Genomic DNA, 22,856 nt, shown 5'->3' with positions numbered 1-22,856 from the left:
GTAGCCAAGTCCTCTGGACTTGTTGCAACTTGTTGCAACATATTTTTCTTGTGTTGGAGGCCCCAGAGTTGGATGCAGTACTCCAGCTGGGGTCTCACAAGAGCAGAGTAATATTTTTGGTTCTGTTCTTGAAAAGTTCTTAAAAGTACAATGTAAAAAGCAGTGGAGCTTCTGGCATGCTTAACTGCACACATAGCAGAAGTTGTCTCTAGTGCATTCCCGTGTTCTTGATTTTGACTTCAGGCTGTTCTGTAGTGCAGCTGTTTTTCACTACTGTCCTTCAGTTTACTCAGTCATAGCTAGTATATTTTTTTTAATGGCAGGATCTGAAGATCTCTTGCCTTTCCTTCATGTGAGCTGCTTTTCCTGCTGCTTGCTATCCCCCATCTCTGGCAGTTGTTCATTTACATTGAGGGTCAGTATTGATGAAACAGAAAGCCAGCAGCACATCTGAATAATTTTATTCTTCCAAGTTAAATAATCTCATTGAGAGGTAGTATGAATTTCAGAGCTGCCATCAGAGGGAGCAGGAGGGAGCAAGACTTCTCCCATTTGGTAGCAGCAAGCCATAAGTTGGGTTCAGTGACTTAATGAGCCTCTGGCAGATGAGGTACCTAACCAAAATTATTTTGTGCATCAGCCAAGTATAAAATTTAGCTACCACCCCTTAGTCCATTTATTCTAGACCTTTGAGGAGCTTTTGTTTGTCCTCTTAAATTGTGGTTTTGTTTGTAGCAGGGTGTCTCTTATTGTTAATCCACTAATTTTTATTAATGTCTTAGCTTTTAGATATGCTTAAATTCTACACTGGCTTTGAAATCAATGATCAGACTGGAAATGCTTTGACAGAGAATGAGATGACAACAATTCACTATGACAGAATTACTTCTCTACAGGTAGGCAGATGACGAAGTGCTTATGGGAGGGAAAGGATGTGGTTTTGTTTTTCTAGTCTAATTTGCATCTGGAATATGCACAAGGATATTTCCCAAATCAAACCCTTATTTTCCCTATTGAGTTAGAAGAATAGTTTTAGCTTGACTGCCTGTCATATTGAAGACATGTAATGCTTCAGTGTGGTGGATGTGACAATGACTAAATAATATGCTCTAGCAAAACATCACCACTTCGGACTTGAAGTTACCAAGGTGAACTGTGAATGCTGTAGGAACTTGCAGTGGTGCTGTAGGTGGCAGCATTTCATAAGATCAGTGGGCATGTGGCAACAGTGGTCCCTTGTACAGAAGAGACAAAGTAAATTCACATATGCTTTTCAGAACTTTTCCCGTCAGCTTTAGCAAAACGATTCAAGGAAGCATGGCCAAATTACATTTGTTCCTTGTTTTTCTTAGTTGCCTGCAAAGCTACATGTCTGCTCCATTACGTTTCATTTCAGTAACAGACCTGATAGAAAGGTGTGTAAGGAAAAGATACTGTGTCAGTAATCCAGGAGTAACAAATAGTTGGTGTTTCATTGGCTTTTATTTCTGTGGTGGTAGTGTCCATGGGGTGGAACATGTTATGAATCAGGAGAAGCTTTTATCTGAACATTTAAACTGTTACTAAATTGTTTCTTTAATATGATTACATCCAATTTTTGTGCATGGGTCTTTTGTAGAGAGCAGCATTTGCACATTTCCCGGAGTTATATGACTTTGCACTCTCAAATGTAGCTGCAGTAGATACTCGTGATGCACTGGTGAAGTTATTTGGACCCCTTAGGTAAGTTATCAAGTTGAAATTGAAATTGTTTTCAGTATAATTTAATTTTACAGATTTCTAGTCTTTTTTCTTTCTGACTTCTCATGCATTCTCACATGACTTATCAGTTCCTTCTGAGTTGTCATGGTGCCTTTACACGTCCTGAATTAGAGAGACAGGGAGATTTTGAGTCCACTAGTAGTGAAAAATAACTTTATTTTTCTTTTTTTTAATTAATGTGAAAAAGAACTAATATTCTGGAAAATAAGCTGGTTGCTTAAAGTAGTTGTAGTAGTAACTAACTTGCAGTAGTTAACCTCTAAGCTGTTTAGTTTATTTTTTTTTACTGTGTTCTGTACAAGAACTACAACAGAAATCATAAAATTATACCACTGTATTATAAATGCTGTAAGTAAAATGTGAGCAGGTTGTATATTGTCAAAGGCAATGTGTGCTTTGTTGTTTGATTCTGTTTCAGGTACCTGTCTTGAAACAATAGAAAGTATTCATACTTTGTTCTGTTTATTGTAGTTGAGAGGTTCAGCTTACACATTACACTCAAACTTCACTTAAAAGAATGATCCATAAATGTTGGCCTCTGATCGAAACAGATAGTTGGATTTTTTTAAGCTGCAGCAGGTGCTCTCTCTGGTTTCAGTTTAAGCGATAGAGGCTTCTCTTTCCTTTTGCTGTGCAGCTCCAACGTTCTCCACCAGGTGGCGTCGTACCTGTGCCTCCTGCCGCCCCTGGCCGAAGGGGAAGACACGACCCACGAAAAGGAGTTTCTGCTGGAGTTGCTGGTAAAGGCGTAGTTAATGCTGCTTGTGTTTTTCTTTTGAAAACTCATCTAAATCCAGCAACTACACTTCAGTAAAGTAGTCATTTAGGGCATTTTGCTGAAGCACCCACAAACCACAGCAGTGTTACAGCAGTAAATGGCATAATAAGATGGGGTTTAAAACCATATAAATTAAATATTTGAAAATGCCTATTTATATATATGTAATTTCCATGAGAAACTAATATGTGTGTGTTTGGTGTAATAGTAAAGGCCAGTCAGAAGAGTCTTAGTAATAGTTTTGAGTTCTGGAAAAGTTTTTGCTCCTTATTTAGCAACCTTCTTGCACCACTTAAAAAAATCTGCTAAAGTAGATCTAAGTATTCAGTACCTATTTAAGTCTCAAACCCATTTGAAATACTCTTTGTTGCACATAATTTCTTTTGATACCTTGGATATTCAAGGTATACAATATTACTGTAGGCTTCTGATCTGATATCAGTATTAAAATGGCATAGCTGGTTTTTAAAATCTGTTTAATAAGCTTATTTTGGGGTTGGTGATTTCTTAAAAAATTGTTCATGTAGTTTTCTAAGACTTAGATGGTAGTGATACGATACCTATTGATGCCATGGAGAGATACTTATTTAATTTTAAAAAAATTATATTTAATTTAAAAAAAAATATTAAAAGAGAAAATGCAAGTGACCACCAGCAGTCTTATGGATCAAAAGCAGCTTTATTGTTCCTTTTTGACTTTGAGTTTGAAATGCATTCTTTCTTTAGGTTTCCCGTCATGAGCGACGAATATCTCAAATTCAGCAACTCAACCAGATGCCTCTTTATCCCACAGAGAAGATTATTTGGGATGAAAATATTGTACCAACCGAATATTATTCTGGGGAAGGTAAGATTAGTATTTCAGTAAATGCTGAACAGAATGGTGAATGCTGCATAAAAAAGGCAGTTCTGATGTCTCATGTTTATTCTGTTCGAGAAACTTATATGCAGTACTTGGTGTCTTCCAGTATCTTATAGTAAGGTCAGGGTTTTTTTTTCAGTTGTGAATCAGGAACTCTGAGATTAAATTGTTAGCAATTATGTAGTGGATTTAAAGAAAAATAAATCTGTGTTTACACAAAGACATTTATTTGCTTCTGGATAACAGGTGTGTTATACTACCAGCTGAGGAACAAGTAGTTACTGTAAGGTGAAACAGGTGGGAAACAGCAACAGAAAAGCTGCTGTCTGTGCTTTGCTTTTACGTATAAGGGGAGAGAAAGGGTGGTAATGAGAGGAAATTAACCCTAATTATCTTACTCATATTTCAAGGTAGAAGTGTCACTAGAGGGTAGCATATGCACTCTTAAATTCAGAACCTACTGTTCTTGCTTAATGTGCTTATGATAAAGGAAGCAAACTGCAGGTATTGCAAACAAGGAATTGTGTAATTTTAAGCTTTGCAATATACAGCACATGTATTTTTGTCTAACTACTTTTAAAAATTTTTGTTTTAATGCACATCATGAGAAATTTCATTAGGAATGTGAAAAATTTAATTTGGAGTTAAATTAATATGGAAATCTTGTATAGCAATGTATATCTTCAAAGAGATATACATTTATATATATGTATATATATATATGTAATATGTAGTATAACACATATTTCAGGTTTTAGCAGTGACTATTCCATACATACCCTTCTCCATGTAGTTTTGATTCAGAGGGTTTTTTGGGTAGTTATAAGCTTTAAGTTCAGCTGCTTAGCATAAATTAGTTTTTTTGGATGAAATCTCTGCGAAGCAAATATTAATGAGAAGAAAGAGATGACCCCTTTAGATAGGCAGAGTTATAGGCAACAAAGGACATTTTTCCAAACTGATATGATACAAATGTATGTGTTAGAGTAGAGGAGGAAAGGGAGGGAGGAGGAGAAACTACACAGTGCAGAAACAGGTGTGATGAGCTGCTCTGACTTTTTAATAATGCATGAAATGTAATTTTGGCAAGTAACAGTGGTTGCTGGTGGAAGCATTTCCTCCTGTGGTGAACTCTTCTGCAATTATTGTATTGATGGCACTATTGTGAAGTAGTTCTGTTGCCGTCAAACTATTACAAATATTTTTCTATTTTGCTTCTCTTAGTTTAGTTTACACTTTCTCTTTTTAATCTAATTCTCCAATCCTGGTTTCAAACAAAACAGTTTTGCTTTTGTGGTCTTGAAAGGTTTTTGTGTTCCTAAAACTAGCTTGATTACTTTGGTCTAAAATTTAAGTAAGAGTAATTTAATCCAAGAAGCATGGGAGTTTAGGGGTTTTTTTCTCTTATGAAATGGGGGAAGAATATCTGTCTGATAAATACTGTGCAACCTTAAAGAGGTGTTTTTTCACATTCTGCCCTTTGTGCATATAACTAGCTTTACAGGACAGGGTTTGTTACTTGGTGTTGGGAAATGTGTTAAAGTATTTTATCACCATCAGGCTTTCCAGAATAGAAATTACTGTGTTCTGTCACCTCTTCACTGCTGTTGTATCTCAGTGCATGTGAAAGCCAATATGTAGTACCTATACCAGTGAAAGGTTTCAACAATAATATTGCAAGTTACAAAAGTGTGATGCTTTCACAGGTCCAGAACGTAGCTTTTCAAACTGAAATATTAGTCCAGTAATGAGTAACTTACAAGAATTTTTATTGTGAAAAATTTGCGTCTGAGTCTACCCTAAAAAGATGCAAGCTTCAGGACCTGTCTAGGAGTTCTAATACTCCTTGTGTAGTTAGATCTAATCTTCCTGTGTTTGTCATTCTCGTAAAAAACCTAAAACATTAACAGAAACTTTTGAGAAGAGTTGTGTATTAAAATTTGATTTCTTGACTTAAAGCTTTTTTCTACATTAGTGGGTTTTGTGGCTTCTAATAAACATAAAGCATGGGAATTAGGGAATTGTTGGATAATGCATGGGGTTTTGTAGTTAATGAGCCTTTTTCATCACTATTTAATGCTAACCTAATTGTTGCATTCCCAAAGTACCATTATTTTACCCTGCATTTGATTTTCATAAAATCAGTTTTGTTGTAGTCTGAATACAGGGATGGATTTAATATTTAAATATGTCACTGTATTACTACTAGAAGGATGACAGTTCCTTCAATCTTGTGCAGGTTAATTTAGAGAGAACCTGAAAAATAGGTACTTTTTAGAGGCATATATTGATTAAAAGGGGTAGTTCTTAGAATCTCGCAGGATAACAACTATGGCAGTTATAGAACAATGCATGCATGTATGTATGAATTCATAGAAACATTGTATTAATTCATCTTCTTTGTGTTTATTCATCAAATACCTCTCCTCCTCCACCCTTAAACCCTTAGGCTGTCTTGCACTTCCCAAATTGAATCTGCAGTTTCTGACTCTTCATGACTACCTGCTGAGGAACTTCAATCTTTTCCGCTTAGAGTCTACCTATGAAATCAGACAGGACATTGAAGATAGTGTCAGTAGGATGAAACCATGGTAATATTTATTAACTGCAAACCAGTCAGTTCAATTCTAATCAAAGTGCATTCGAGAATGAATAACTGATATTGTGTGTGTACTAAATATATAGTAACTACTGTGCTTAAAATTATTACACAGATACTGTGTTTTATACTTATTCCTTCTATAGGGTATTGCCATCCCAAGGGATGAGATTTTGAGGATGTGTGGATATGTATCCCTGTAGGGGGGTTAAAGGCGGTATGTTAGATGCCAACAACTTGTTGTGTTAAGATGGATGAGTTAGTTTTCCATAAGTACTAAGCCTTGGCTGACATTAAAAAACATGGAAACTTACCATCTCAGCTCCTCTGGTTTGTGACAGGGGTTCCTGAATATTCTTGAATTTGCTATCTGCCACATTTTAATCCTCTTTAGATTTCAAGGGTTCGTTTAGTGTGCTGTCTTTTATACTCAGTAGTTGCATTTTGTTATATTCCCTTTTTCTTCTGTCTTTGTGAGTTGTTTTGTTGGGTTTTTTTGGTTGGTTGTTTGTTTTTTTCATAATGCTAGCATAAGTTGCCTTTGTTTCTTGAAATATAAGTCAGTTCGTGTTATGCATCAGTTCTAAAATGCAGGATTATGTGAATCTAATTCAGTAGCATGTGAAATTAAGTATTCTGCTTTTGTCTTAGAACTTACTGTGAGGTAAATTGTTTCACACTTTAAAAAAAGAACTGAATATGTTATCAGATAATGACTAACAAAACTTTGGGGTTTATTTCTTAGGTTATCAGAATACGGAGGTGTGGTCTTTGGTGGATGGGCTAGGATGGCACAACCCATTGTGTCTTTCACAGTGGTAGAGGTGGCAAAGCCCAATATTGGTGAAAACTGGCCCATGCGAGTACGAGCAGATGTCACAATTAATTTGAATGTCCGAGATAACATCAAAGACGAATGGGAAGGTATTTATGTTCTTTGAAGAAAAGTGCTTAAAATAGGTGCTCATCAAAATACATTTTGATGTAATCTTATTTGTAGGAAAAGGGGGTTTTAATCCAAGGTACAGTTATGTCAATCCTAATACACTATTTAGAAGTCAGTTACTCAAATTCCAAGTCTAAGAAGTTTATACTTTACTAAAGTGAAGATTGAAATTATTAAAGTACTTAGATGTCTGTTGGCAACTGAATGTAACTGATGTCATTCAGTTACTAACTGTAGAATTCTGTCCTTTACAGGGAATGTGGAAAGTTAACATTTTAAATTAATACATATGCTAATAATGTAGCACTGAAAGTATGGGAAATAAGGTATCTGTCTCATACACAAGTGGAGAGAACAGACTTTAATTTAATTCAAACCAGTGCATTTGAGTAGTTTTCAGTATATTTGACTGTTATGAATTGTTGACGGTACCAGATACTATTTCTTATAAGTATCCACAGATGACAGTTCTTTTGCTTGGGGATTTGAACTTTAGTTGACCGTGTTGGCAAGTGGCATGGAGGCATACACTTGTATTATCAGTAAATGTCACTCCCTTCTCTTTTGTTAGAGAAACCTGATAAATATGCTGGAGCTGCAGCTGCATGGTGTGATTACAGGTCATGTAGCACAAATACTAAAGCAGGAGCGTGTGATAAATAAGCAGATACAAGTTTGGGAATGTAGATTTCTAATTAAGTAGAAAATCTAGGAGGATGACAGCAGAATTCACTGCACTGAAGTGGTGCACCTAGCTAGTGCACCTAGTGTATTCTATTTTATATATATATATATAAGAAATGGATAAGGGAAATGCCATTCCATCAAATCACTGAATATTCCTTTTGGGAATCAGGTCTGCGTAAACATGATGTCTGCTTTTTGATTACGGTACGTCCCATGCAACCTTACGGCACCAAGTTTGACCGCCGACAACCTTTTGTTGAGCAGACTGGTCTGGTGTATGTCAGAGGCTGTGAAATTCAGGGCATGTTGGATGAGAAAGGGCGTGTTATTGAAGAAGGTATGATATACCAAAGCTTTTTTTCTCTCTTTATTTTTCCATTTTTAACAGCTTAGTCGTTAACTTTCTTCTCTGTTAAGGAATGCTCGTTGAATTAATTACCTACTTGGAAAAAACCAAGCAAATTCCATAAGCAGCCTGGAAAAGGTTCACTAGTTTCCTCTGGTGAAATCTGATGTAGTTACATTAATTAAATAAATCTGGTATGTTTTTGTTTTAGGAATAAAATAGATTGTATTCAAAAACTGTTAGAATAATGCAATGAAAATGTTTCTATTACTGTGCAGAAATTAGTTGCATCATGTGAATTTGCCTAAATTTAATTTGAGGAACAATTATGGATCACTTATTTGAATGGTAACCTGCTTTTAGCACTAATTCAAATTCTAATCTTGCTGTTTCATTACGGGCAGGACCTGAACCCAAACCAAGACTTAAAGGTGATTGCAGAACATACAGAGTATTTCTAGACCCAAACCAGTATCAACAAGACATGACCAATACAATCCAAAATGGAGCAGAAGATGTTTATGAGACATTTAATATAATAATGAGAAGAAAGCCAAAAGAAAACAATTTCAAGGTAAGGTACTTGCTCTTTGAGTTTTAGGTAAGAGTTTGTCTGAATATGCCAGCAGTACTGAGACTTGTTTATTTTTGATGCGTGTAGTTAAGCTTTTCAGGTAACATTGCATCCCTTTAGTAAACTACAGCATGTCAGCTGGTGATAACCTTCCCCTACAGATAACTGTTGAACTAACTGAAAATCAGAACACTGCTTCTTCGCCTAAGTATATAATGAAACATTAGTTTATAATTTCAGTCCTGTAACAGGAAGCCTACAGATTTGGCCTTTTGGGTTAAGCAGGTATGTGGGTTTTGTTACCTGATGTAATAGCAAAAGGAATATTGAAAAATGTGAAAAAAGGGTGGGAGAAGGTGTAGCTACTCAAAAGGTTAAAGTCAGAAGAACCTGTTAGTTTTTGGGAGCATCACTGGATCAATTTCTTATTGGGTATTGGAATGTGTCAGATCAAGGGCAGCTCTGCAGGGAAGCACTTGGAGGTACTGGTGGATGAAAAACTTGACATGAGCAAACAGTGTGTACTCATAGCCCAGAAAGCTAACTGAATCTTGGGCTGCATCACAAGAAGAGTGGCCAGCAGGTCAAGGGAGGTGTGGACCTGTTGGAGTGACTCCAGAGGAGGGACATGAAGATGATCGGAGGGGTGGAGCACCTCTCCTTTGAGGAAAGCCTGAGAGAGTTTGGGTTGTTTAGCCTGCAGAAGAGAAGGCTCCAGGGAGATCTTATTGCACTCTTTCAGTAAGGGGGTTTATAAGGAAGGCAGACTTTTTAATAGCAGTAGTACAAGGGGTAGTGTTATAAGAAAGCAATATTTTACAATGAGGGTGATGAAACACTGGAACAGGCTACCTAGAGAGGTGGTAGATGCTCCATCCCTGGAAATTTTCAAAGTCAGGTTGGACAGGGTTCTGAGCAATCCGATCTGGTTGAAGATGTCACTGCTCATTGTAGGAGAGTTGGGCTAGATAAGCTTTAAAGATCCCTTCCTACAAATACCATTCCATGATTCAGCCTCAACAGTGCTGAGCAGAAAGGAAGGAACCACCTCCCTTGACCTGCTGGGCATCTTGGTAATGCAGCACAAGATACTGTTGGTCTTTTTCACTGTGAGGGTACATAATTTTGTAAACCTAAAAATATTTCTTATTCACTTTCTTTGCTCTTTAGACCTCTGAATAATGTTCCTTGAGTTTTCCATTACAAAAATACAACACGAATGAAAAACTACCATTCTTTTGGTGCCTTAAAATCATACATTACATAATTGAAGTGATTTTCATTTTAAAGGATTCTGAAGCAAATTCTGTGTAAATGGATAGAGGCAGGCAGGAAGGCATGGACTTCTTTTTTCTCTAACTAGAAAGATGTCTCTGGTGTGAAACAGTAGCTTGAAGCCTGCTTAGACCATTCTGGTGCCATCCAGCTGTGGATTGGTATATTGAAAGTACTTCATAGAGAGTCCTTTATAAATACATTTAAAAAAACCTCACCAGAACCAGTTGCACATGTTGTGTGTCTGTGGCAAGTTCATTTTACGTTATAAGTAAAAGTGCTCTCTCCCAAAGCCTATTGGTGTACAAGCACTTATAGACGTGTGTTGTCATTCACATACATACTTTGTTCTAGCAAGAGGGAAAGTGCTGCAGTGAATGATTAAGTTTGTTCAGAATTGCTGTTAGATGTGAGTGTAGCTTTCAAATGTGTGCTATGTTCTTGCAGTTAATTTACAGGCAACTCCCAATGCAAACCATTCTATGCTGGTTTTTACTCAAGTCTCATGTATTTATTTTTCAAGATAAACTAAGGTATTTCCACATTTATCACATTGCTACCAGTTGAGGTGCATGCCTTCCATGTGATTTGCAAACCTTTGTAACTTCATCTGGATAAAAGAAAACAAGATAGTGCTGTGATTAGTTTGGACAATGTATTGAGCGGATAGAAGGCAGCTTGAAGGTTAAAGCTGAGCTTGTAGGAGAGAAGACGAGAACTCTTGTGCAGTCTTAGTAAATTAAGCAGGTGAGACAGCAGAGAAAGTGTAAATGCAATGTGTTTGCTAGAGGTGACACCACCATGTCACTACAATTGGTCAGCAGTGTTAGTTCTTACAAGAACTAATATTACTATTTTTACATGCATAGAAGTTACTTTTGAAAAGCTGAAGCAAAGTTTTTGTGATGTAGAAGGAGCATATTAGCTGTTAGGGACATACTTCTCATACTTTCCTCTGAGAAACTAATCATCTAGATTTAAAAATACTACCTGAAAAAGCCATGCTTTTCTTAGCACAAACATATCATGCTATACTTAATATACATTGAAGCCAGAAGTACTCATTCTCTGTTTGCAACAAAAATATAAATATTTTTAATTTATATAGGGCTTGTCCATCCATAAATCTTGAACCTTTGAAGGAATGGCAGGACCTTCAGGCTTCAGAAGAGCTAATCTGCCTTCAATTTAGTAACTTCGAAGGGCTATCACAGAATTCACAGCGTGTTTGAGATTGGAAGGAACAGATTAGGAGAATGGTTGAGGCTGGAGGGACCTTTGGAGATGATCTAGTCCAAACCCTACTTAAAGCAGAGACAGGTAGAGCAAGTTGCTCAAGATCCTGTGACTTTCTACAGTTGGAATTGGGTGTGTCCATTGATGGAGACTACATAACCAGTCTAGACAACCTGTTCCAGTGTTCTATTACCCCTATGGTAAAAACATTTTTATGTATTTAAGTGGAATTTCCTGTATCTCCATTTATTACCATTGCCCCTTGTCCTTTTACAGGGCACTATTGAGCAGACTCTAGTTCCACTGTCCTTACTTCCTCTCATTACTTTTTTTTTATACAAAGTGATAAAATTCTCTGTCACCCCATGAGTCTTCTCTTCTTGGAGCTAAACAGTCCCAGCTCTCTCAACTTCTTATACAATAGATTCTCCAATCCCTTAATCGTCTTAGTAGCTCTCACTCATTCCGTTATGTCTATGTCTGTTGTCCTGGGGAGCCTAGCATTGGACACAGCACTCCAGATGCTGAGTAAAGGGAAGAAATCAGGAAGCTGACTAAGCAGGGATGATGATCACATTACTTGATTCCGTGAATGATAAACTCAAGCAAGAAAAGGGCAGAGAATCCTACCCTTTGGAGATGGATATGTAAATGTAGACTATCAGAATAAAATTCCATACTTTGATTTGACTGATTATTCTTTTACAAGATTGGCATTTGGAGATTCTGTATTATATTCTGGTCTGGACTGCTGATGCACTGTGATTGCCATCCATTTGTGTCCATGTTTGCTGGCATGTTGTTGTGCTCCAGGTTAAGCTATAAACTGCCCGGAGCTGTTACATTTTTATTTAAGACTTTTTAAAAGCCTTTTGGTTTGTTATAACCCCTAATTAGTGTCCAGAGAAAGTCACACACTGTTCTTGAAGAGAAATTCTTTTTAATTTAGTGAGAAAAAAAAGATATTTTGGCGAAAGGTTTTTACAGGAGTAAAACACAACCAAGAAAAAGTATTTCACTAAAACATTCAGCACAAAGACCCATTCCACAGGAAACACCCACTAAAACAATCCATATACCAGCTATAGTGAACCACAGTTTGTTGGTTTTAAGTTATCCACAAGAGAAGGAAAAGAGTAAAAGAAGAAAACAGATTGAAAGGAATAAAGAAAAGAGAGAGAGAAAGGAGAGAGAATAGTTACCAGTAAGATTCAATGATTCACATGGTGCCAGCTGGAGAGGGAGAAGAGAGAAGATCTCATGGAGTCTCGTGTATTTATAGAGTTCAGTTTTCCCTCCCAGGCAGGATGCCCGGTCAGTGCCTTCCAGGCCAGAGTGAGTTGTGCTGTAGCCAGTCACAGGCTGCAGGGGTGTGGGGTGGGCGGGCTGCCAGCCTGGCTGCAGGGCTTATGTGTTTTGATACTGGTGTTTTGATGCATATATACACTCTATATATGGACTCAATGTAACCAAACTAAAGAATGTCAATTAAAAAGTTACATTCTGTCATCTCAGAACAGATTTAATTGGTCTTCAGTATGATTTTTGCTTGGTAAAAAGTCAATCTCTCCAGTCCTATTTTTCTGTTTTTTCTAATTTGCAGGCTCTTCTGGAGACTATTAGGAATTTGATGAACACAGATTGTGTGGTTCCTGACTGGCTGCATGACATCATTCTTGGATATGGAGACCCAAGTAGTGCACACTATTCCAAAATGCCAAATCAGATTGCAACTCTGGATTTTAATGACACTTTCCTGTCTATTGATCACTTAAAAGCTAGCTTTCCTGGATACAATGTTAAAGTCACTGTTAACAATCCAGTTCTGCATGTACCTCCCTTCAGGTGATCTCAGTATTTCAAGTACTGGTTGGGTATTCTTGCTGAAATGTGTTGTCAGGTGAAGTTATGTTCAGGGGTTGAGGGGAGGTGCTCTTTCTTTTAAGATATGTTAAGACTTAGACAGTTACATGACAGAGTTAACCGTACTACAGTTAGGCTCAAGACCAGCTTCTGTTCTATTCTGTACAAAAATGCATCAGAGCATTGCTTGTAGATCAGCCTATGGAATATATGGGAGAAGCAAAAGTAGGAGATAGAATCAAGACACGTAGTATTCACTTCTGTAGTATTCACTTCTGCATTATGTTATCTAGCCTCCTCAAGGTCAACCTAAAGAATTTTAATTACATATTTTCCTTATATGTCTCATTAAAGCAAGCTAAGAACAGGAATTTCAACATCAGTTAAAATTTGAGCTTTTGGAAACACCATTCACGCAAAACAAGGGGTTAAGTCTGAAATCCCATATTGCTTATTTTATTTTAGAAATGGTTTCTGAAATAAGATGCCTGCCTTTGTGACAGCTAAGTGTCATCTACACCTTTTGTTTTGGTGGTGCTGTTTGGAGACTCAACAGTTCTGTCTCTCCTGGCAACTGAGTTTCACAATGCATAGTATTGGAGAACAGGTTCTTCAGCTAAAGAAACTGTATCTTTTTCTCACTTATAAGTTAATGAGAAGTGAAATACGTTTCCTTTTGAAGGAATGGATTTGGGGTGGGAAAAGATGTCTTTCCCGTGCACCAGTCCATCTTTTATCATGGTTAAATTGAATCTTGAAAAGCATGGAGGTAATCTTCCATGCTTTTTCTGGAAACACTGCATGAAGAATTTGTATGGAGAAGGCACTAACACTATATAATGATATAAAAGTAATCTGAAGTTATCAAGAAAAGATCTCACAATTTTCCTCAATGATTTAGTGTTCATTTTCAGTTCATAGATCAAGACAGATATTGCTCTTTATGAAGAGCTGTTACTCTTTGTACTGCTGCATTTGTCCTGTAAAGAAACTTAAGAGATTTACTGTTACAGATATCTTCACTTTTGTCTGGAGATAGTTGAATAGGCATCGGGATTCCTTCACCTGTGATTTGTTTCTGAATTAGAGAAGCTTGCTAACATATACAGATGGCTATAAAAAATTGAAATGGGAGGATAAAAGGCTTCATGTTTTGGGGCAATTTAGAACATTGACACATCTTTTTCCAGCTGGCTCTCAGCATTGCTCCTGGATTTCAAGCTATGAAAATAGTGCTTTTGACATACTTTTTGTCTAATCAGCTTCATCAGTTTATTTGTAATTTCTTTATCCTCATTAGTACTTGGTTTTTGTATTTGCAAAGTATTTGCAGCAAGTATTTGCTGCTGCAAGTATTTGCAGCACTTGTTTCCTTATTTTGTGAAAGTTTTTCTTAATGGTGATAAAGAAATATTTCTGTATAAACTTTTAAGACAGTCTGTGTTGTATTAAACACATTTAAGTGTAACCTTAAGTTATGTGTTACAGGATAACTTTCCCAATAAAGGGAGGTAAAGGAACAAAAAGAAAAGAAGATGGAAATGAAGAAAACTCTGAAGAAGCTAAAACACTGATTGTAGAGCCTCATGTCATTCCAAACAGGGGACCGTATCCATATAATCAACCAAAACGGTAATAAATGGATGAGAACTTATTTTAAAATAATAACACATGCATAGCAGTTCATATTCAGAAATGAGATGATTTGTTTTATATTTAAATGAAACTATTCTATTATCCCCTCTCTATTAAAAAATTGACTTGAAGAACAGAGAGAAATACTGTCTGTTAGTATTTTTTTGTCTAGGATTTTGAATATTAGGAAAATCATACCTAAATAATTTTACAGCATTCTCTGCAAATAATAAATAAAAGACAAACAGTCTTTTAGATGGGATAAATTTGTTGTCACATGGACAACATGATTTATTATCTTGCTTAGAAATTGCAAGACTGTTGTGTCTATAAAGAAGATAGTTGCAATGTTGATTTAATTTATGCAAGAGTTTGTAAGTGTGTAGTTCTGGAGTGATTTAGCCAATAATTTAAATAAAACTTGTTAAAACAATTGCTTTTATCAAAACTGTTGGCAAAGTCTATCAGTTATCTGATCTTGTTTTGCTTTGTTACAGCAATACTATTCAATTTACCCATACTCAGATTGAAGCTATACGTGCGGGAATGCAGCCTGGACTAACTATGGTATTTTTAGGGATTCTGTTATCTTATTTATTTAATTTTGGCTTTAGGTAAATTCAGTTGTAGATTTTTGAGTAAATAAAAGAAATGAGCTCTCTTCCCCCCCCCCCCCCCGTTCTTTATGTCTGTGTTACTTGACTCTTTTTCAGTTGCATGTGTCTTGGTGCTCTTTTCGCCGTTTCCCTCATGTTCAGCCAGTTCTGAGGCTAAACTACCTTTTTTCTCTGAGGAGGTCTGTTTCCATGGGTAGTGGAACCAATCAGTACTTCATATGCTGGATTACCATATTCCTTTTAGTCAGGAATCTCCCTAACTAGTCTGAATGAGTCTTTTATGATACATTGTATTTGGTCTTGAAGTTCAGCAAAGCCAGGAAGCACTGTATATTGTCAATACAGTTTGAGATTGTTCTGAGTTTTTTTCCCAGCTGACTAAATGTTTTTATTGTGCAGTATTCTAATAATGTATTGATTTTTGTTTGGCTTTAATTTTTTTAATTGTGTTTCATTTTAGGTAGTGGGTCCACCAGGTACTGGAAAAACTGATGTAGCAGTGCAGATAATATCCAATCTTTATCATAATTTCCCAGAACAACGAACTCTTATAGTTACCCACTCTAATCAGGTAAAGTGTCAATCATGTGTGAAATTTTCTTGTAATTACAATCTATAAGAACAGTAGGTATTGAAATTAGTAGTTTTGGGATTGCAGTTGTCTCTTAACAATGTAAGCTTGAGTTGGCTTGTGTGTAGTTTTGCCAGTTTCATAATGTGAAATTAAATTTTTGAATTTGAGGTATGTAGTTCTGAGCTATTTATCGGAAGTTTTTAATACATTTAACTGATTAGAGGTAGAAATTAGAAACTATTTTGAGAAAATCTCTGCTCAGTTCTTACAGTTGCATGTTCATTGTGTGCATGCCAGATTTTGCTAATTAACTTTCTCATACACTGGTTGCTCTGTGCTTCATGCTCCTAAGGGAAGGCCTCTTCAGCTGATTGTTTGCTTCCCGTTCATAAGAGATTGAGTCTAACTGCTATTTCTCAAGTATATATAAACTAAAAAAAATAATGTTAAAAGGCTTAAAGAACCTTACTCTAAATTTCCCACTCTACTTTGCACTGGTGTCACCTCACCTTGAGTACTGTGTGCGGTTTTGGGCACCACAATATAAAAAAGACATTAAGCTATTAGAGAGCATCCAGAGGAGGGCTACAACGATGGTGAAGGATCTGGAGGAGAAGCCATATGAGAAGCAGCTGAGGGCACTTAATCTGTTCAACCTGGAGAAGAGGAGACTGAGGGGACCTCATCACAGTCACAACTTCCTTGTGAAGGGATGAGAAGGGGCAGGCACTGATCTCTTCACTCTCATGACCAGTGACAGGACCCACGGAAACAGCATGAAGTTGTGTCGGGGGAGGTTTAGGTTGGATATCAGGAAAAAGGTTTTTCACCCAGAGGGCACTGGAACAGGCTCCCCAGGGAAGTGGTCACAGCACCAAACCTGTCTGAGTTCAAGAAGCATTTGGACAATGCTCTCAGGCACATGGTGTGATTCTTGGGGTGTCCTATGCAGGGCCAGGAGTTGGACTCAGCGATCCTGATGGGTCCCTTCCAACTCAGCATATTCTATATTCTATGGAATCTGCATCTGATTTGGAACGATTTGTTTGGAAACCAGGGTTATTTATTTCCTGGTCTCCCTAATTATCCTGTATTGTCTAAGTTATGAGCTGTTTTAACTGAAATACCCCTTGAAAAACATTTCATCTTTTCTCATCAAAACAGGACCAGGCACTTACACTGTTGATCAAAGAATGGTGTAGGGGGCTTTGCTTTGGTGAGGAATTACAGCCTGGAATAATAAAGGCCAATCTGCAATGGGCTGCGGGAGAGTGACAGGTAGTGAAGTTTGGAGAAAGAGTTGAGAGCGTGTTTGTTGAGGAGAAGGGGAAGAAAATATTTTGGGGCGGGTAGGAGACTTCTTACCAGACTTGGACTTCTGTGAGGACATGATCTTGAAATTCTACCTCGGGAAATAAACTGTATCTCAGCAGTTTGTTCCCTATGCTTTGATGCGTGACTTCCAGCTAAGTGCAGCTTGCCTATGTTTATTCTTAGTTTCATAACTTGATGATGCAGCACTTACAAAGTTGCTCCTTTGAGATAAACAATTCCTCTGAATTAGACAGTTGATATTAAGCAATTAGAGAATTGAAGAGTTTAAGGGAGAACATTATCCAAATGGAATAGTCACAGCACCTCATAGTCAGTACCAGATCATGCTCTTCTAGTGCACAGTAAAAGTTACATTGTTTAAAGTCATCTAACAACAATCAATGTTTACAAAGTGTGCCTCTTGAGGCAGTTTTTTAAACTGATGGATTTATCAACTAAGTTAACTATGTGATAGAATTAAATTTTAAAATTGTAAAATCCAATTTAATTATTATATAAAGTATGGAAATACAAGAGTGTTAGTAGGCTAATTTCCCTGTTGTCAAGATTAAAAGTTTCAATATTAACTTTGTTTCAGCTTCCATTTATACTAAAAGAGGCATAATTTCCTAGCTTGCTTACAAGTGATTCCTCAGTTTTCCTCTGCAAGAGCCTCTGAATCTTCTAAAAACTACCTTTTCTCCTGTTCTTGTCAATCTTTAGGCCTTGAACCAGCTGTTTGAAAAAATCATGGCTCTAGACATTGATGAGCGTCACCTTCTGCGTCTGGGTCACGGAGAAGAGGAATTAGAGACGGAGAAAGATTTCAGCAGGTGAGAAAGGAGGTGCTAATGATAAACTCACTTGCATAAACATTGTAGCAAGATGTGTGTGTTGAATCCACTCTACCTCCCATGTAAATGTACAAGGAGCTGTGTTTGACAAGTTTTTACCTTTCTCATATTTTTGAATCTCAGTAACACAGAGTATGCTAGTTTTCCATACAGGGTTCAGTAATTTTGGTTATTACCTGCTGCAGAAACTGTGTTCCCTTGAGAATCTAAAGGCAGAATCAGGCAGTTGCTTTTTGACAAACTCAACTGCTTGAATAAAAGTAGTCCATTATAATTTTTGGGCTCATATTCCTTTTATAGAATTAATCTGTGAGAGAACTTAAAATGATAAAGGTAGGTTTTCGGAGCTGCAATTTTTTTTGCAAATATGATATCACTTCTACTGTTACAGTGAATGTTACATTAGTAAACAAAAAAAATGAAATTAAACTTTCTGCTTTTAATTCTTCAGATAAACAACTTTGAGGTTAAGCAATATTTCATTGATAACATATTGAATTATACATACATAAGGAAAGCTATCAACTCTGTATCGGTATAAAGACTTAAGAATCTTTTCTCCTAAATATTTGTATGTTTGTCAGGTGTTAGTCCAATTGACGTCAGTAGGATTAAACACATTCATAAGTGTAAGCACGGGTATAATGGTCGTGCACTGGAAATATTTGAACTGTCCAGTACTGGATTCTCATAGCAATACTTTGACTTCAAAAGCTGTAGTAAAAATTACATGTAGTCACTAGAAGCTACCCACGTATACATAGTTGAGCATTTAGCAAAATAAATATCTTGTGATTTTTTCTTTTAATTTGAATGCTTTGACATAATCAAATTATTCCAGAAATTTGATAGCCAAAATCCTAGTGATATAATGCCATAGCAAATATTTATTTAGTAATATCCATAGTTTAGTATATTCCTTGAACAGTAGTGCTCATTATTAAAAGGAGTTTTGTTTGAGACACTCTACATTGCCTCTTTTCATACTTTTTCAAGGTAACTTCGGACCTATGGGATATTACTGCAGGTGTTACGGGTTCTGGCAGTTTGGGAGGGAGGGGTAAAGGTTGATGAATATATTTGAAGGTGGGCTGCACGACTGTGAGAAGTTTATTTCTCATATGCCTTACGTTTGTTTTTAGGTTGCTTCTGAGTTCATGCTTTTTCTGCATGAGGTTGCTTTTGAGGGCACAATACTGCTTAAGGAATTTGTCCTGCTTGCAAGCTCGGTGTTCCTTTTTTGCACCCTCTGCAAGCACAGCAAAACACAGCAGGGGGTATAAGAACATGAGGTGGAGAGGAGCTGATTAAACTGGTACTGTCACTGAAGCACAAAGGGGATCAGCTAAAGAAAATTTTTGTAGGAATGAATGAATACATAAAAGAGTGAATGAATACATAAAAGAGGACATATGACTTAAATTGTGAGAAATAAGAGGTCACGGGAAGTGTGAGTGGGGAAAAAAAATCTCACAACTGGTTGCAGCCACTTTTAATTATAATGGATTAGAGTTGTTGACAAAGAAAAAACTATTTAGTATTTCAAGGATCTTAATTGTCATAGTTCCTTCTCCATAGTCTTGGATTTTGCCAGTTGTCAGCACTATTGTATTCAGTTGTACCTTAGTAAATTCAAATCTCCAGCTTTAATACTTTTCTAAATAAGACAATGAACTCATTGTGGCAGAGATAGTGCTGGGTATTTTCTGTGCAGAAAGCATATTTTATGAATAGTAAGTTTAATAAGAACTTGAAAGTTAGCCATTTTTCACATTTGCGGTTTTAAGTATTTATGCATTTTCAAAAGAAAGTGTCCTGTTCCTCTCACTTCTTTAATTCCATCCATTTATAACACTTCTAAATTAGTCTTCTTTTAAAGAAAATCTGATTCATTGATTTTTGTTCTTTTAATGATTCTGGGAGGGGAGGAGTTCGTGCAATAAAGAATTTGATTCCTAAAGGAAAAAAATTTGGCTTGAATTGTGTAAGAGAAGGAAGAATGGAAGGAGTAGGTTACAGACTAATTATAAAAGTCATAGAAGCTATTCAGTGGGCATGTAGGAGTACAGGATCTCTTATGAGTGAGTGCAGACCTGCCTGTTATGGTGTGCTAATTATCACATGACATTTTGTATATTGCCAAAGGAAGTAAACCTTTTCCTGCTGAAACTCCGGGTATGGGTTTTGTTTATGATGGTCCATAGACTTGTGTGTAATGTACCCTAGTTTCTAAACAGTACATGAGAAGTAATGCTTTCCTCCTTCACGAGTACATCATGAGAATGTATTATTAACACTTAGGGAACTTCAGTTGAAGTGTAGGATAAAAAGACCTTTATCTAAAGCACTGATTCTTGCATGGCTTTGTGGATTGTTAGGGCTCAATTGATAAAAATATACACCATGTAGCAAATTCTTGGTTTTTTTTATTTCTCATTGTGATACTTAGATAAAACAGTTTTGAATTAAATACACTTAAATAAAAATGATGTTATATTTAATCCGTTTCTTAGGTATGGAAGAGTTAATTATGTGCTGGCTCGAAGACTTGAACTTCTACGAGAAGTTGGGCGACTACAAGAGAGTCTTGGAGTCCCAGGAGATGTTTCTTACACTTGTGAAACAGCTGGCCACTTTTTCTTATACCAAGTAAGGATTGAAATACTTCTACATAGACTGTATGACCTAAATATGTTATGAAACACTTTGTAAAAAATTGCAGTGAATTTTTCAGAGTTGAGTGTAAAACTAAAATGCTTTTTCCTTGGTGGTGCACAATACAATACCAGCCAAAATTAAAATTGCTACGTGACTTGCTTGTAAATTGCTGTTGTTTCAAATCCTGCCTGATGACTCGCCAATTGAAAGGTTAGCACGGCTGCCCTTTATGACTGCTGGCAAGATTCTAATCTGAAGCTTCTCCTTCAGATAAGAAAATCTGTGGGCTGCTTTACATTTTCGACCAGCACTGGAGCAGGTACTTGATGGTCCTGCTAGAAGGCTTTTATGGCATTAAATGCCAATGTGAAATCAAATGTTTAGTGTACAAAATTGTGATTTTTTTTTTTTTTTTGTATACTGTGTATCCCTCATTTCCCCTCCATATATTTTTCAGTGACACGTCTACATTAGCAATTAGTGTTGCATAAGAAGACCTGTAGAGTAGTACTTAGGATTAAATGCATCCACTGTATATGTTTTTACAAAAGTTATTCTGGGCTAGCCTTAGTGTGGGTCTTAACATTAAATGGACATTAGGTGTTGAAGTGTGCTGGGAGCACTGCTAAAGCTCATCTTCTGGCTGAGTTTCCTCCTAAATGAATCCCAGTTGGTATTTAAACCAAAGTACTGTAAGTGGAGATAATAAATTACTTCTGTACTGGGCTTATGTGGCAAGGTTTTGGTAGCAGTGGCTGCAGGGATGATTTCTGAGAAGAGGCCAGGGAGTGCCCTGTGCTGGACACAGCCAGCTCCAACAGACCCACTGCTGGCCAAAGCTGAGCCCATCAGCGACACTGGTGGTGCCTCTGTGAAAACCTCTCTGAGAACAGGTCAAAAACCACTCTGCAGCAGCTGAGGGCAGAGAGGTAAGTGTGAGGAACAACCCCATGCACCCAGGTCAGAAGGAAAAGAAGGGGCAGAAGGTGCTCCAGGCACCAGAGCAGAGGTTCCTCCGTAGCTCAAGGAGAGGATCATAGTAAAGCAGATTGTCTTACCTGCAGCCCATGGAGGACTGTCTCAGAGCAGATGAGTAGCCCATGGAGTACCCCACGCTGAGCAGGCGGATATGTCCTGAAGGAAGCTGCAGCCTGTTGAAGTCCCATACTGGAACAGGGGAGAAGTCTAAGGAGGAAGAGGTGGCAGAGATGTGGTGTTACAAACTTTAATGACAGCACCATTCTTTCTGCACTGCTCGGTTGGGGAGGAGGTAGAAAAATTGGGAATGAAGGAGTGAAATTGAACCTGGGAAGAAAGAGGAAGTGAGAAGAAAAGTAGGTTTGGTTTTGGCTTTGTTGCTCACCATCTTACTCTGTTTTTAATCAACAATAAAAGAAGATAATTTTCCACAAGTCAGGTCTTTTTTGCCTGTGATGCTACTTGCTAAATGATCTCCCTGTCTTTATCTCAGCCCATAAGCTTTTCCATCATTTCTCCCCCTGTCCTGTTGAGGAGGAGGAGTCAGAGATACTCACTGTTTGGGGTGGGAATCAGGCAGCCAGCCAAGTTCAACCCACCACAACTTCGAAAATGTCATCCTGACACAAGCTCAAATGCTAATTTAGATATACCTTACTTTTGTGATTTTTTTTTTTTTTTAATGCTATGTATGCAAGCCTACACATTGCCAAAAATTTGGTGATATAAAACCACGTCAGTATGACACTTGTCTTTGCCATAGGTAATGTCTCGTTGGGAAGAGTATATCAGCAAAGTGAAAGTTAAAGGTGGAAAGTTGCCAGAGGTCACAGATGTCTCCAGTTTGTTTCCTTTTCACCAGTATTTTGCAAATGCTCCTCAACCAGTTTTCAAAGGCAAATCCTATGAAGAAGATATGGAAATTGCTGAAGGGTGTTTTAGACATATTAAGAAAATATTCACTCAGCTTGAGGTAAGACATAACTGTTAAAGGTAACTGTATCTGGCTAATCCTATAGAAAAACTTTACATGGTTCCAAAATTCTCATTTGCCCAACATCCTAGAAGAAATATATACCTCTAGGCAGCTTCATTAGCCTGCAAGGTGAGAATTTCCACCTTTGAGTGATATGTTTTGTGATAGAGATATGGGTCTAATCTCTTTTAATTTGATCTTGGGAAGCAGCCATTCTGCATGTTCCATTTTCACTGATTAGGTTACTAGGATTGGTACACCTGTCTGTCCTCCTCTGATCCTTACAGGGTCTTCGTATTTACAGTGAATTGCCTTTAATCAGA

At 37.1% G+C, this 22,856-nt stretch overlaps 1 protein-coding gene across 1 annotated transcript in view; it reads left to right on the top strand.

The window, feature by feature from the left end:
- Positions 1–22,856, top strand: part of AQR (aquarius intron-binding spliceosomal factor) — a 50,697-nt gene that overhangs the window by 12,778 nt on the left and 15,063 nt on the right. Inside the window, exons 12-26 of the mRNA XM_051792014.1 lie at positions 783–896; positions 1,619–1,722; positions 2,399–2,501; positions 3,266–3,386; positions 5,851–5,992; positions 6,746–6,924; positions 7,803–7,970; positions 8,384–8,553; positions 12,668–12,909; positions 14,416–14,559; positions 15,060–15,129; positions 15,640–15,750; positions 17,791–17,900; positions 20,435–20,570; positions 22,321–22,530. Coding sequence (XP_051647974.1) covers positions 783–896; positions 1,619–1,722; positions 2,399–2,501; positions 3,266–3,386; positions 5,851–5,992; positions 6,746–6,924; positions 7,803–7,970; positions 8,384–8,553; positions 12,668–12,909; positions 14,416–14,559; positions 15,060–15,129; positions 15,640–15,750; positions 17,791–17,900; positions 20,435–20,570; positions 22,321–22,530 — 2,124 coding nt within the window. The remainder of the gene's footprint in view (positions 1–782; positions 897–1,618; positions 1,723–2,398; positions 2,502–3,265; positions 3,387–5,850; positions 5,993–6,745; positions 6,925–7,802; positions 7,971–8,383; positions 8,554–12,667; positions 12,910–14,415; positions 14,560–15,059; positions 15,130–15,639; positions 15,751–17,790; positions 17,901–20,434; positions 20,571–22,320; positions 22,531–22,856) is intronic.

This window comes from Manacus candei, unplaced genomic scaffold (genome assembly GCF_025592945.1).
Source record: "Manacus candei isolate 608988 ecotype Guabito, Panama unplaced genomic scaffold, ASM2559294v1 h1tg000033l, whole genome shotgun sequence".
Taxonomy (NCBI): Eukaryota; Metazoa; Chordata; class Aves; order Passeriformes; family Pipridae; genus Manacus; species Manacus candei.
Note: the sequence above shows the minus strand (reverse complement) of the source record. Positions and strands in the feature narration are given on the sequence as shown.